Source organism: Orycteropus afer, unplaced genomic scaffold, assembly GCF_000298275.1.
Source record: "Orycteropus afer afer isolate SDZICR_OR568_19922 unplaced genomic scaffold, OryAfe1.0 scaffold00303, whole genome shotgun sequence".
In the NCBI taxonomy this organism is placed as follows: Eukaryota; Metazoa; Chordata; class Mammalia; order Tubulidentata; family Orycteropodidae; genus Orycteropus; species Orycteropus afer.
The window spans coordinates 3,363,045-3,379,135 of NW_006921890.1; the positions used below are offsets into that span (position 1 = coordinate 3,363,045).

Genomic DNA, 16,091 nt, shown 5'->3' on the forward strand with positions numbered 1-16,091 from the left:
ATTTTGACAAATGAGGTAACATTTTTTTAAATTAAAATATATATATATGGGAGCTCTGGTAGCATAGTGCCTAAGGCACTTCACTGCTAACCAGAAGGCTGGCGGTTCAAACCCACCAGCCGCTCCTCGGAAGGAAGGCTGGCAATCCTACTTCCGTAGTGATACTGCCTCGGAAACCCAAGGAGGGGTCGCTGTGAGTCAGGGCTGACTCGACGGCAAATAACAACAACAACACACACACACACACACACACACACATATATATATAGGCAATTATGTCTTCTTTGCTTCTCATGTTTAACGTCTGTGTGGTAGTTATAAGGTTATGTGTCAATTGGGCTGGGCCTGGTTTTGAGTGGCTGGGGCAGCTGGATGTAGTATTTCCCATGATGAGACTGGTGATCAACTCCAGGGTGGAATCTACTGGGAGCAGCTGAGTAGCTGCTTTAGGCATGTGGTCTGCTTCCATTATATAAGAAGCTTTGAGAAAGGTCTCTGAATTTCTTGACACATCTGGGTGCTGCATTTGGCTGAGCCATCAGTGGTCTGACATGTTGTCTGCCGATGTCGGGACTGTTTAGTGGCCTGCCATATTGCTTGACAATCTTGGAACTATGCCATTTTAGTTGGTGACCTTAGATTTGTCAGCATCACCGACCAGCAGGTGCCTGAGTTAAGAGAAGCCTTAAGCTTCAGTGGGTTGGGAGCAAGAAGCAAAGCTGAAGCCCAAGGTCGAGGGCCCTTCACTCAGCCCCTAGAGCTCGCACCTTGAATTCAGACTTCCAGCCTCCTAAACTGTAAGAGAATAAATCCCTGTTTGTTCAAGCCATACATCTGTGGGATTTCTATTATAGCAGCACTAGAAGACCAAGAAGGAGCTCTGGTAGCCTAGTGCCTAAGGCACCTGACTGCTAACCAAAAGGCTGGCGGTTCAAACCCACCAGCCACTCCTCGGAAGGAAGGTTGGGCAATCTACTTCTGTAGTGATACTGCCTCAGCAACCCAAAGAGGGGTCATTATGAGTTGGGTCCAACTCGACGGCATATAACAACAACAACAACAACAGGAGACCAAGAGAGTCTGTCTTATCCAAACATTCAGATAGCCTTGCCTTCATCCCCAGGTTCTCACAGGATCTGCCCACCCAGGTGTTTCAGATGGATCCCAGGGGATAAATCCCAAATGGAACTCTTCTCTTCCTGCCATCCAATCCTCTGGACCCAGCCATACCCCTCATGGGGATAGGGGCTTTAGATGAGGGCTATGGCCAACCCCTGATGTCCACTGACCTTGGAATCTCACTCCTTCCTGGCATTCTCTTCTTATTTGTTCCCTCAGTCCTTCTGGTCACTAAGTCCTGTGAACCGCTCCTCCTGAATTCTCTTGGCAGGGGCCTCTCTATTCTTTTCCATCACAAAACTTGTCTCCCTGCACCCAATGGGGACACACTCCTTCCAATGTTCCTTCCAGATGCTTCAAAAATTGCCTCAGACCACCTTCCCTGACACTCTGCTGTAAACGCTCACACCAATCAGTATTGGAGGCTCATTTCCCACACACAACCAGGGACTCTAGAGCAAAGTATCTCCATTCTGAGCATCTGATGCTCAATGGAACATCAGATTCTAATGATGTACAGATTCTCAAAAGACTCCACCTGGCCTTCCTGCAGGCTTCAACCTGACTTTCCTCAGGAGAAATGCTCTCGGTTCCCTCTCGTGCACAGGTGAGATGGCTGTCCCAGCTCCAGTGACCCCCAGGGTGGGCAACGGTCCCGTCCTCACAGGAAGAGGCCTTCATGACGCGAGCCGTGTGTCTGGGAAGCTATTCCCCCTAATGCCTCTTCCACATACCACACCCAGGGGGTCCCGGGGATGGCCTTCACCCCAGCCAAAGGCAAAGCAGGGCTCTGCTCCCCACCTCCTGAGTCTGGGCTTTTCCTGTGAGCCCAGTTTTCATCAGCTTCAATCGACAACTTCTGGCTTGTTTTTAAGCTCATTGTTTCCTCACTTAAAGTACATTCTGCAAAAGTATCCATTTGCTGTGGAAACCTGACTTTCATTTTTATTCAGAGAAGTTCCTTTTGCTAAGCTGTAGGTAGAATAATTTTTATGTGAGGGCATTAATAAAATATATCCTATATCTAATTAGGCAAGGACGATTTCAGACAAAAGAAAAAGTGGACTCACAGTCATTGAATATTTTTGGACTTGTGGGGGCTACCCTCTCTGCATCTCTGGTGCCATTTAACAGACCCCCGCCACCTCGGGTCAGGATGGGTCCAGTATAAGGTTCCAGGGGCCAGACTGGTAGCCCTGGGGCATGCTCTCTGTCCCAGGCAAACTCTTCCCCTAAAAGTGATTTAGAACTGGAGTGTAACTCTGAGTAGAGAAGCAAATTGTAATTAAGGGAACAGATGGATTTATAATTGGATGAGGGGCTGTCCAGGGCACATGTGTCTGGACTCTGAGCAGGAAGTAGGATCCCTGGGAACAATGGACTCAGGCGGGGCAGTGGTGGCCCTTCCAGATCAGGCCACTGGTGAGGTAGGAGGGAAGGGCAGGAGCCAATGAAGTGCCCCAAAGGACTTAGAGAAAAGAAGATTCCAGAGGGGGATGAGACACAGGACGGTCAGGGGTTACATAGCATGGAGCTGGGGCAGACCTGGCCTCCATGGGAGGAAGAGACCAAAGGAAAGCCCAGGAGGCCCAGCTGGAAGTGCAGATGCACCAGGGTGGGAGAAGGAAGAAAAGTGTCGGGACCACATTGGGATATGGTAAAAGAACGAATTGTGTTTGTAGAAAAGGAGCTCTGGTGGCGTAGTGCCTAAGACATTTGACTGCAAACCCACCAGCCACTCCTCAGAAGGAAAGTTGGGCAATCTACTCTCTTAGTGATACTGCCTTAGAAACCCAAGGGGGGGTCGCTATGAATCGGATCTGACTCGATAGCAGTGAGAGAAAAGGAAAGAAAACCTAATGGAAAGTGAACAATCAAAGACAGACGACGACTATTTAGTGAAGTGAAAAGGTGTCCTTTCTGGAGAGAGAAGAGGGCCTGGATGGGACAGATCAGCTTCAGCCCGGGACCACAGGAAGGGCAGGGTGGAGAGAGCTATTGGGACCTGACTCAGAAATACTCACACAAGAATCCTAGAGGAACGGAATGCAGATAAGGCCAGGGGCAAGGAGGTGGAGCTGGTCCCCTCCATACCTGGGCTGGGGGTGGGGGGGCATCGAGTACCTAGCTCTGCTGCCATCCCTGCCCATTCCAGAAGCATATATAGCAAGTGACCTGCCGGCAGCCCAGAGGAGCCAGACCTCCACTCACTCAAAGTACTCTGCAGCAGGCGTGGTCCTGAAGGTGTCGTTGAAGCCTGAGCCATCGCTGGAGTTGTCTGAGTGGGCATCTGAGCAGTTAGGGCTGTTCCAGGTGTTGTTGCAGTGGATCCATGGCAACTCCATGGTGAAAGATGAGAAGAAGTAGTGCAGTGCCCAGGCGATGATGACGTTGTAGAAGAAGCCGACGTAGAGTGAGATGAGGATGACTGTGAAGCCCACACCTAGGGCAGAGGGAGGGGACAGCCAGCCACCATCAGCAAAACTCCCCTTTTCACCTTCCCTCATGGGAAACATCTCCACCCTGTGCTGGGAGTTCACCGACATCTTTAATTCCATGCAACATTTTTAAACAAACAGAAGATGATAAGTGAATGAGGCTGATGCCACACTTCCTGCTGTGATCAGAGAGAAGGGGCTACCTAACTTCCAAACCCATTCATGGCTATTCAAGCCCACCCAGGGACACTCTCCCAAGCCAGCCAGACTATTCAGGGCCACTGAAGTCCATCCAGGCCCATCGATATACCCAGCATCCTCCAGGGCCCCTCAAAGTCATCCTAGCGTCATTCAGGACCACCCAAGATCATCAAGGGCAACCCAGGTACATCAGGGATCACCCACAGCCATGCAGGGAAACTATGAGACATCGATGGCCATCCATTGCCATCCACAGCCACTCAGAATCCATCAGGGTTATCCAGAGTCATGTAAGATCATCTAGGGCCACACAGAACCAGGCATGACCATCCAGAGTATCCTGGGAACAATCAGGACCTTTCAGGGTGGGGGTGCCCATTTCAGGATTATAACACCTGAAAGGTGAGACAGCATTATGAGGGCCTTCTGGGGACCAGGAACAGAACCCAGAGGTGAGCAGTCTTTGGAGTTGTGTCATCCTGACTGTGGTGGGCAGGTGAGTCTGGTGGTTAGAAGGCCTTCCTCTCATTGGTCAAGGAGCTCCTCCTATAAAATGCTTGACATGCCCAGCCACGTTCTTGGAGTTGCAGCTCATTTTACTAAGCTCCATACAGAATTCTTTTCTTTTCAACATTCTTTCTTCAGTTTTGTTAAAACCATTCATCTGGGCTATAACTTTAATTTACTTTATCAGACTCAGTTAGTTCCAGGCCCTGTCTTGCCTACAGGTGCTGGGGGAGGAGCATGGCTTCAAGACGACTTTGGCAAGGAACTGATTGGGCTTAATTTTTATGGTCTTTGGCACCTAACAACAACCCTTAAGAGTAAAAGGAGCTCTGGTGGAGTAATGGTTAAGACATTTGGCTGCTAACCAAAAGGTCAGTGGTTCAAACCCACCAGCCACCCCATGGAAGAAAGATGAAGCAGTCTGCTTCCATAAAGATTTACAGCCTTAGAAACCCAATGAGGGCCAACTATGAGTTGGAATCAACTTGATGGCAGTGAGTTAGGTTTGGTTTTGATAACCCTTAAAAGTAACCACTCACATGCTCAGGGTACGTCATGAAAGGTCTCCTCCTACCCTGGAAGCAAAAAGAGAAGTGCCACAATGTACTTGTGTCTATGTACTAACAGATGCAGGATCAGAAATGGCTTCAAAGAAAGTAAGCCTGGTATGTAATCCCGACATTGCTGCTTTTCAAAGATGTCACTTTGAGGACTAAGGTGTGCCTAACCCAAGCCATCGTACTTTCAATTGCCTTGTATGCATACAAAAGCTGGACAATGAATAAGCAAGTCCAAAGAAGACCTAATGCATTTGAATTATGATGTTGGTGAAGAATATTGACTATACCACGGACTGCTAAAAGAATGAACAAATCTGTCTTGGAAGAAGCACAACCAGAATGTTCCTTAGAAACAAGAATGGTGAGACTTTATCTCACAAAGTTTGGGTACTTTGGACACACTATCAGGAGGAACCAGCCCCTGGAGAAGGATATCATGCTTGGTAAAGTAGAGAGTCAATAAAAAAAGAAAAAAGAAAGGAAGACCCTCAATGAGATGATTGACACAATGGCTGCAACAATGGCCTTGAACATGACAGTGATTGTGAGGCTGGTGCAGGACTGGGCAGTGTTTTGTTCTGTTGTGCAAAAAAAAAAAAAAAAAACCTCACTGCCAATGAGTTGATTCTGACCCATACCAACCCCCTTTGGGTTTCCAAGGTGGTAAATCTTTACAGAAGTACATTACCCAGTCTTCCTTCTGCAGAGGGGCTGGTGGGTTTGAACAACTAGCCTTCTGGTTAGCAGTCAAGTGCCTTAGGCACTATACCACCAAAGCTCCTTTCTGTTGCATATAGGGTTGCTACAAGTCAGAATCAACTCGACGGCACCTAATACCAATAACATGTAATCCTGAAGAAGCTCTGGTGGCACAGTGCTTAAAGCACTTAGCTGCTAACTGAAAGGTCAGAACTTTGAACTGCCAGGCACTCTGTGGGAAAAAGATGTGGTAGTCTGCTTCCATAAAGATTCTAGCCTTGGGAACCTATGGGCAATTCTACTCTGCCCTACCAGGTTGCTATGAGCTGGAATTGACTCAACAGCAATGGGGTATGTAATCCTGGCCACCATGGTTGGTAAAGTAGAGGGTCGGTGACGATGAGGGGGACCCTCCATGGAATGGATTGACACCAAAGCCACAATGGACTGACACATATGAGCAATCATCAAGATAGTGCAGGACTGGGGTGCGTTGTACGCACCATGAGTCGGCGCCGACTCAACCAACCATGTAATCCTGCCTGGAAAATGTGTTCAGTAGTAGTGGTGATTGACACCAAAATGGTTTCCTTTGTAGGCCTTCTCCAGTGAAAAGCTGATTAAATGATTCTATGTTGCAAGTCTGTTCATCAAGTGCCTTAGGAGCAAATTTGCTTAGGCAGCCAGGTCAGGAAGTCACGCTTTTCCAGAACCTATGACCCACAGTGTGCCTGAGCAGTTTTTTCTGGTCGGGGGGTGGTGTAGATGCCCAATCTGAAAAACTGTCAAGGTGAAAACGTTGTATACCGAGTACTCAGCTCTAACCTTTGGGAACGCAAACAAATCTTTGACAAACACTAGAAGGGATCCAAATCTACTCTCTGAAGGAAGAGCTGACTTTGCCTTTGGTCTGTCCAGAAGCCGTGCTGTGTGGAGAGGCCCCCGCCAGGGCAGATCAGGGTTCTGGACCGTCACGACAAAGCAGCGGCATCTGCTTGTCCTGGGTGCTCAGAGGATGGAAACTATTCCTTGGGAAGGAGGTTGCAACTGCCAGTCCTTTGTTCAGGTCGCTCTGAATTCTGTCCTTCTGGGAAGCTGTGGGTCTGGATTGTTAAAATGTAGCCCCTCACTGACCCTGCCTTCAGCAAGTTGTTCCTTAATTTCCCAGACACATGAAACTCGCCATTTTGTTTGCTATGAAGATGCCCTTGAGAGCATGCCTTACGATGTCCTCTAAACAGAACTCCACCGAGACTGTCTGTTGTCATTTCAGCCAGGGGAAACTCCTCCCCCAGGGCAGGCAGGAGCTTACTCCCTTCTGCTATCGGGCCACCTCGGTGGGCTTCTCTGTCTGGCTCTCAGCAATCTCAAGCACAGCTCATCATGCCAATGTTCTAATTTTTTTTAATTTTCTTATCCATTATTTTTTATATATTAACCTAGTGTGTACTTTGTTTTCCTCTATTTTAAGCTATCTTGAATTCTTTGGGAAAAGAGGCAAGTTTAATAGTTCACATTGAAATAGCATGGGATACAAAATATCATAAGCTAGCATTCTTCATAGGGTGGTGTTCCCATGGCATACGTGAAATGAATTCTGCCACTGACAAACAGACAGTGTAAAAAGAAGCATGCAGCTGAACGAGGTACTCAACCCTCCAGGAGGCTATAAAGGAGCCTGTCTGCAGCATCCACAGAAGACCCTACATGTTTGGTGCATCCATGGATGCTGGCCTCCAGAGGAAGTGTCAGAGACAAATTCCAATTTCACGAGATGATGCAATACTCTCTCTGGAGCCAGCTTCCATGGATGCTTTAGAGCATGGCAGGCCTTCTGTGGATGGTGAATTACGGAATCATGCTCCCGAGTGGGACAGCCTTTCCATTCCTTGCAGGACTCACTGGGAGAAAGGCTAGAATTCCTCCTCTGTCAGTCTGGGTATCTTCAGCATCATCTGCTTACTCTGTGTGTGTGTGTGTGCACATATGCATGTGTGTTAGAAAGAGAGAATGGCCTCTAAAGGACCAGCCTCTTAGGGGCCATGTGATGAAAACATTTTGGTCCCTTAGAGAAATCTAGGCCCAGTGATCTACCCTGAGGGTTTCTGGAGAACACTGTCCTTGGGGACCAGGAACAAGTCATGGCCTCTTCGAAGCAGCTCCTCACTGCCACTGCGAGCACCACTATCGGCTTGACCATCTGACTTTCTTAAGCCGAGGGTTAGAAGCGAGCCCCATATCCACAGAGCGAGTGAGACATGGGCTCCAGACAGCTCTCAACTTCCTGTTTGTAGAGAATCACTCACCAGAAAGAAGAATACCTCACAGGAGAGTACCACCCGGATCACACACAAAGGGCCAATGAGATTTTGATCCATAATAATTATTCTGAGCATTTCACCTGATGTCTTCCTTTAGCCATGTGTTCTCATTCTTAATGAGACATGGACATACATACAGTTATATTTACCAAAGTGAAAACAAAAAAGATGTGCAAGGAAAGAGATGCACGTGCGTGAGGGCACCCCTAGAAACCTGCCTCTGGCCTCAGGTAACTTAAGTGGGATAACGAGCAAGAAGACCGAAGAAGAAGTAGTGCATTTGCATGGTGGTGTCGGCAAAGAATATTGAAAACACCATGGATGGTCACAAGAACCAACAAATCTATCTTGGAAGAAGTGCAATCGGAATGCTTCTAGAAGCCAGGATGGCAAAATTGTGTCTCACCTACTTTGGTCATGTTGACAGAAGGGACCATTCCCTGCAGAAGGATATCATGTTTGGTAAAGTAGAGCATCGGCAAAAAGGGGAGCGCCCCCAATGAGTTGGGCTGACCCAGTGGCTACAATGATGGCCTCAAGCACAGCAAAGATTGTGAGGCTGGCACAGAACCAGGCAGGTTCATTCTGTTGTCACAGGGTCTCTATGAGTCAGAAATAACTCAACACTACCTAACAACATAACAACCGGGTGGCACAACTGCTTTGCACTTAACTACTAACCCAAAGGTTGGTGGTTCACACCCACTCAATGGCACCAGGTTAGAAAGGCCTGGTGACCGGTTCCATAAAGATTCCAGGGAAGAAAACCCTGTGTATGGACCATACTTCTCCTCTGACACAAAGGGGGTTACTGTGAGTTAGAATCAGCTTGAGAGCAATGGGTTTGGTTTGGTTTAACTTAGGCAACTATCACGCTATCCTATCAAGTTGACATCCTTTAGACAAAATATAACCTGAAGAAAGAGAAAATTACCTGTGAGAAACTATAGTTTTAGACATTGAACTACTCAAGTTGTCTCCTCTTGGAAACAAAAGGGGGGGGCCTTATTTCTGGCAGAGCACTGCACCAATTACATGAAGATACCCAAGCTGAACCGTTCACTTCCGGGGTTTGTGATCTTCCTTCGTAACCCGTGATGAGATGGTGTGGACAGGGCTGGTACCAGGACTCAATCCCAGGTTACTCACTAGGGGCTCCTCTTCCAGCACAGCCCCAGAGATAGAGAGCAGTCTTCAGACCCAAACAAAAGTCAACACAGGATGAAAGAGCAGGGATATGGGGCTATGACATGGAGTGGGTGTTAAATTAGTGATGGTTCTCACACCACATCACTGGGAATCTGATGGAATTGCTGCCTCTATGTTCTTAGAGTCTCTATAATGAGGTGATAAAAAAAAATTTTAAAAAACCCAAAACCCATGGCCATTGACTCAATTCTGGCTCAGAGAGACCGTATAGGACAGAGTCCCACAGGGTTTCCGAGGCTGTAAATCTTTACAGAAGCAGACTGCCTCATCGTTCTCCCACAGAGTGTTTGGTGGGTTCTAACAACTGACCTTTTGGTTAGCAGCCAAATGGTTTAACCACTGTACCACCAGAGCTCCTTTGGGGTGATGACAGTCACACCCATTTAACTAAGATTTTCTCTATCAACCCAAGTTAAGTTTCTTATGATTTGGTTCTTTGAAATTCTTGTGAATTGTTTACTGACGTTTTATAAGTGGCAATTTTAAACTTCCCTTTGGAGTTTTTTTAGAGAAAAATCTCTTCACAGTATGACATAAGCATGGAAATTAGTTTTCACTGGCTGGCCCAGAGCTCCTGGAGGCTACAACACTGTCCTCTCTCACCTCCACAGTCCCTAGCCCCTGCCCTGTACATAGGAATGGAATTTAATTTGATACAATATTAGGTTCCCTGGAGGTGGTGGGGACACAGGCTAGTGTCATATAAGACATTTAGGACACTCTAGGTCCCAATGAGGTCAAGTCATGATTCTTGAAAATCCAACAATGCAGAACGTAATCTTCGTATGGCATGAGGCTGGTTATCTCTTCCCTGTCCACTCCTAGGTTCACCCGAGGATGGACAACCCTAATCTCCAATCCAACTCTTTGATGAGCTGAACAGGCAGGTACTATACGGATATGCACTGCAGCCTAAGCCCTTCACAGGTCATGATCAGACTCAGGAGGGCCACCTTTCTCTGTACTTGGGACCAGTGCTGTGAGGACACCATTAACTCATTTGTGTCTTGACTCCTCAGTTCTGCTTCACTGACTGCAATCATATAAGTATCGGGCCAGTAAATGGACAATCATATGTCCAATGTGACACCCATATCTCCTCTAAAGCCTGGTGCTTCTCCTTAGTGGTCCCATTCATCTGTGAAGGGAACTGAGGAAAGCTTTGGAGTTCCTGGGTGGTGCAAAGGGTGCACACACTTGACTGCTAATTGAACAGTTAAGAGTTCAAGTTCACCCAAAGGGTGCCTTGAAAGAAAGGCCTGGAGATCCACTTCCGAAACCCTGAGAAGCCCGTGGAGCACGGTTCCACTCTGACACACGTCCAGTCGCTGTGAGTCAGAGCCAACTCAATCTTTCTTTCTGATCTTTCTTAGAAGCTTTGACTTCTACACTCAAATCCTACAAAGGGGCACCCAGCTCCTGCTATCTGTCTGAGAGTGTCTGCTTCTTTCATTCTAAAGATGAGTTTGTGTAGGGAGGAGAGCATGGGTCTCTCTTCGTGTCGTTTGTTTCGGCATGGGTCCATGAATAATTTAGTCTAAGAAAAACCAGCTAAAAGTAGTAAGATTCCCCAAGTTGGCCATTAAGGATGAATAAAAACTAAATGCCCTGGAAGAGCCATCACGCCTGACCAGCCTTACAGTTTCCACTGCTGCAACAGGGCTATTTTCTCCCATGGAGACCTTGCAGCTGTGCGAGCCCCCTTATTTTCATTGCTAAGACTGGACTCTGATTATAAACCCACTGACCTATCATCGACAGCATCTCCTGGGATACCTACGGGGCACTGCAGTAGTCTTCCAAACAGTTCAACTTTTCAAGAACTTCAGAGAAAATCCCAAGACAGGTCTTTTATAGTCATCTTTTTCATGAGAATCAACTGTCTAAAGTGGGTGCATCCCACATATCTCTGGGGAAACCCTCCCATGTCTTCCCTGACCATCTGGTCCTAAGAGGTGGCATCAGCCCAGTGGGCAGGCATGACCCACAGACTGGACTTGAGGCTCACACAGGCTGGGATCCAATCCCACTCTGCCACTCACAAGGTGATCGGGGTAGAGTTACTCAAGCCCTGCAACTCAAGCCCTTGGTATATGCATCTCTAAAAAGGGGACCACAGCAGGGTGTGCCCACCACAGGCTGCTGATGAGGGTGAGTGAAGGGATACTTGACAGGCAGGCCCCCTAGGCTCAAAATGAGGTGTTTTCATTTCACTGTACTATGGGGTTGCTCCAGAAGCCTTGAGAACTCAGTGAATAAGTAGGGAGGTAGATGGATAGAAGGATGGGTGGATGGATGGATAGAAGGCAGACAACTGATGGAAGAATAGGTAAATAGATGATGGATAGATAGATAGACAGATGATTGATAGTAGATAAATTATGTATAGTAGATAAATAGTAGATGATAGGTGGATAAATAGAAAATGGATGGATAGATGGATGGATGGATAGATGATAGAAGATGGTAATGGATGGATAGATAGAAGACAGATGATTGACAGATAGTAGGTAAGTGATGAATGGATGAAGAGATAAATAGTAGACAGGTGGCAAATGGATGGATAGATAGATGTCTTATCTTATGAATTATTCAAAGTCCTTGATGAGATAACACTCTAATGAATTGCCTGGCCTCTTCACCTGAGACCAATGGAATACACTCTCAAATCCTTGGTTATTACAGATTTTTAAAGTAAATCCAAAAATGAAATGGTGCGTGTCTGTGCTGCACCTGAGCGAAAAAAGGAGGCATTCCTGCGCGTACCTTTCAGAATGGGGCAGATTTTCCAGACACCAGCAGCCCCTTCCCTGTTGAACTGCCCAAGGGCCAGCTCCATGTAGAAGAGTGGCATCCCGGCAATGACCATGAAGAAGAGGTAGGGGACCAGGAAGGCACCTGTGGGACACAACAGCATGTTGAGGCGAGTTACACAAAGGGCTGCTTCTGACCAGTGGGACCATGGCTCAGCCCTCCTAGGTGGCCACCTGAGTCTTGGGGGCACCTGCTTTCACTTGAGGCTCCCTGGAAGGCCACTCTCCAATGGGAAATCCCAGGTTGGAGGAGAGCCTCTCACCTCCACGCCTGTCCCTCACAGTGCCTTGCTGAAACCCCGAGTCATCCCCAACCCCAAACCCCTTAACAGAGCAGAGGAAGTCCTGCCCATTCCTGGCTCTTCTCCTGGGGCTGTCCCTTCCCCTGCCTGCCCGACAGCTCCTCTGGTGGAAATGGCTGTCCCCTCCTCTTGCCTTAAGCCTGTTGACTTCTCAAGTCATAAATTCTCTGGGATCTGGGATCCTGACCCTCAGCAAGCTCTATCACCCTATACCTGACTTCCCAGTATCCAGAGCCTGACTCAGGGCTTAGAGCTGTGGCTCTTTCTGGTAGGTCCTGTTCCAGAGGCTGTGAACCCCTCCAAGGTAGTATCTGGTCCCTCTTATAAGTTCACTTCCAGGCCTGGGCACAAAGCCCAGAGTCCTGCGGCTCAGCTTCTGGAGTAAGGGAGTAATGGAGTAAGGGAGGCCCCCACCATGGCCCTCCTCCCGGGTTGGTGAGAGGAAGTGTGGAGCGCCTCCTCTGTCTGGGTAACTTACTCTATCGGCGTGTGCTTTGGCCTCTCTATCTTTAAGATGGGTGTAATAATGCAGCTTGTTCACGGGCACACTGCAAAGCCTTCTCCAAGAAACTCTTCTGAAGTCCTTCAGTGTATAGCCCAGAGTAGTCAATACGTTGTAGAGAAAGGAAGGCCAAGGGAGACTCATGGGAATGAAAACCCACTTAATCAACTTCTCAATTTGAAGGTTTGGAGTGGCCCTGCCCCTTTTCTTAGTTTTCTGACTCAAGAGCCAAAATAGTCATGATTACATGGCTGACTGAATCATGATTGAGTTCAGGAGATGGTGGGAGAAGGGAGTAGAAACTGGTACACTTCCAGGGCCATCTCCTGTTGCTTCAAGCCCCTCACCTTCGTCCTCTCCCCAGTCTTCTTCTTCCTCATTGTCTTCCTCTCTGTCTACTCAAAGCCCAGATGATGATTGGGCTAGTGAATGGGAGAGAAAGCACTTCTATCTCCCCATCCAAGTGCTTCCAATTACTTTGTAAATACTGTGTAAGCAGTCAATGAGACTAGTCTTTGGGCCTTTGAGAAGTCTCTTTCCAAAGTGAATCAAGTTAGAAATAGGAGGCAGGGCCCATGTGTCTCTACCTTCTTCTGCCCTGTCCTTTCTTTCCTGGCCTCTGTGTCCTCAAATGCAAAACACAGAGGTGAAACTAAACTGCTTTGAGCTCTTATGCTATGAATTTGCACAATCCACCTGGGAGCAAATGTCCCCACAGATACTAAGCAAGGACTCATCTCTGCTAAAGAGGACACTATTTTCTTGTCAATGTTTACCCATTCCTTCCAAGCACTGCCTCTAGCTGCCCCTTGGGACCTCTGTCTAGCAGCAGTGTACAGCACCACTGAGATGGGACTTACCACCTCCATTTTTGTAGCAAAGGTAAGGAAACCGCCAGACGTTGGCTAAGTCCACTGCGAAGCCAATCACGGAGAGCAGAAAGTCAATTTTCTTGCTCCAGGTCTCCCGCTCGTGGGGCTCCACGGGGGTCTGCGCTGGGTTGATGAGGGTGGAGTTGGTGAGTTGCACTCCATTTTGCTCCTTGACCAGAATGAGCTCCACCTCCTTCGGGCCCATAGCGTTGGGCTCCTTGGCCGGAGCCACCAAGGAAGACATCAGTCCCATTGAGCATTTGGTTTTACTCATGGGCACACTGGGAATCTGGAAATTCTATGGTTCTTCCCCCTTGATCTTCAGCCAACATGAAGAAGAAATATACACAGGAATGCAATGATTTAATACACCAAGACTGTGTATGTGTCTGTTTTTAATAGCAGAGATACGACACATTGACACTCATGGCTTTGGGATGGAACGGATACATCCCCACACCCAAGGTGGCACAGCCTAGGTTAAGAATGATCAGCCTCAACTCTAACTCACTGTCCTCGAGTCAATTCTGACTCACAGCAACCTCCTCTGGGTTTCTGAAGCAGTAAATCTTTATGGAAGTAAATTGCCCCATCTTCCTTCCACGGAGTGGCTGGTGAGTTTGAACCGCCAGCCTTCTGGTTAGCAGTCAAATGCCTTAGGCACTACACCACCAGAGCTCCTTAAGAATGATCAGAGGTTGGATGGGAATGAAGACAGAGGGTAGGGACCAGAGACAAGGAGGTCTCATGTGGGGTTAGAGGCAAGGAAGCCAGTGGAGACCTCAGGACACTTCGCTCCTTCTTTCCCCTTGCATCCCTATTCTTTCCTTTCAAAGTGCCATGTGTTTAATCTCTAAATAAACTAAAAAAAAAAAAAAAAAAAAAAAAAACCAAAACTCACTGCCATCGTGTGGATTCAAACTCATAGCGACCCCCATTAGGTTTCTGAAGCTGTAGATCTTAAGGAAAGGAGATCACCATATCTTCCTTCCATGGAGCAGCTGGTGGGTTTGAACTGCTGACCCACTGGTTAGCAGCCAAATGCCTGTCCACTATCCACCAGAGCACCTAATCTCTAAATATGTATTTCAGTAAGCCTAAGGCACTTGACTGCTCACCAGAAGGCTGGCAGTTCAAACCCACCAGCCACTCCTCGGAAGGAAGGTTGGGCAATCTACTTCCATAGTGATACTGCCTCAGAAACCCAAGGAGGGGTCACTATGAGTCGGGCCGACTTGACAGCACATAACAACAACAACAACGATGTGAGGATGTCACCTCCACTCCACCACATTTCCTGGGGATAATTTCACAATTTTCAAATAGCATTCCAAAGCTGGTCTTAAGAACCGACTGTGTATTCTTCACATTCAGGAATAAAAGGAAAGAGTCGATAGTAGAATCCCAAACCAAACCTGTTGCTGCTGCTTCAATTCCAACTCACAGCGACACTCTAGGACAGAGTAGAACTGCCCTAGAGAGCTTCCGAGGCTGTAAATCTCGGCAGATGCAGACTGCACCATCTTTCTCCTGTGGAGTGTCGGGTGGGTTCGAACCGCTGACCTTTCAGTTAGCAGCTGAGCCCTTAACCACTATGCTGTCACTGTAATTGATACTTAAAAAATCACTATGAATACAGTTTGCTTCAGGAATACCAGTACTGTCCACGTCCATCTGTGGCCCTGGATGACTTTATGGACCTTGCCCGGGAAAATCACAAAGATATACTAGTAATAATTTTACATGAGAAACGGGACTAACTGGTCTACCTATCCACTTTACCCCGTAAGTCTCTTTCAAACTTTCAGAAGTTTTGAGTAACATAGCAAAAAGAGTAGGAGAGTTTATACAATGTCACAGCCAAGGGAGTGGTGCTCGTGCAAGCAACTTCTGAAAAGGCTTTCTTTTTTTTTTTGTATTTGGATCGACTAGCAGTATTTCAATTGCGTGCGCGCGCGTGCACACACACACACACACGCGCGCGCGCGCGCGAACCAGGCACACTCACCGCCCAAGGTCCATACAGGAAGGCAGAGAGAGCACGATGCAGCTCTAGGGGGACCATTTTTCTCTGCATCCAAGTCTGAACAAACACAGCGGAGTTGTTTTAGCCACCACTTTCGGTGGCTTCTTCACAACCCAGTGACAAACCGACACTACATTCCTCAGACGTGTAAAACTGCGTGAAGGAGGGTGTGGAGGCTTTGAGGCATGGACAGGATGGGACAGAGCCGGGAGCTATAGAGAGTGCAAGCCGCAGGGTCAGCTCCCGGAGCCCGGTCTGCGAACCACGCTCAGCAGCCAGCGAACGGCCGAGCCCATTCCTGAGTCCGGGCCTCAGAGGCCATGTTTGGGTAAAGGAAGCAAAGAGTGAGTCTCTTAGAAAGCGCCCGTCCTCTTGGCCCCCAGGACGAGAACCGGCTCACTGAGAAACTCGCTCGTCCCGGTCTTTCCCTGCACCGAGGCGCGCACAGCTCGGCACCTCTCCAAATCAAAAACAAAAGCCTCCCAGCGCTCCCCGACGCGGCCGCAGGGGAGGCTTGATGTG

General features: G+C 48.0%; 1 protein-coding gene across 1 annotated transcript in view; it reads right to left on the reverse strand.

The window, feature by feature from the left end:
• The window catches only part of SLC6A3 (solute carrier family 6 member 3), a 64,435-nt gene extending 50,618 nt beyond the window's left edge, over nucleotides 1-13,817 (reverse strand). Inside the window, exons 1-3 of the mRNA XM_007951622.1 lie at nucleotides 13,532-13,817; nucleotides 11,821-11,952; nucleotides 3,331-3,562 (exon numbers count right to left, since the gene is read on the reverse strand). Of these exons, the coding sequence (XP_007949813.1) occupies nucleotides 3,331-3,562; nucleotides 11,821-11,952; nucleotides 13,532-13,817 (650 nt within the window). The remainder of the gene's footprint in view (nucleotides 1-3,330; nucleotides 3,563-11,820; nucleotides 11,953-13,531) is intronic.
• Between the last annotated feature and the right edge of the window lie 2,274 nt (nucleotides 13,818-16,091).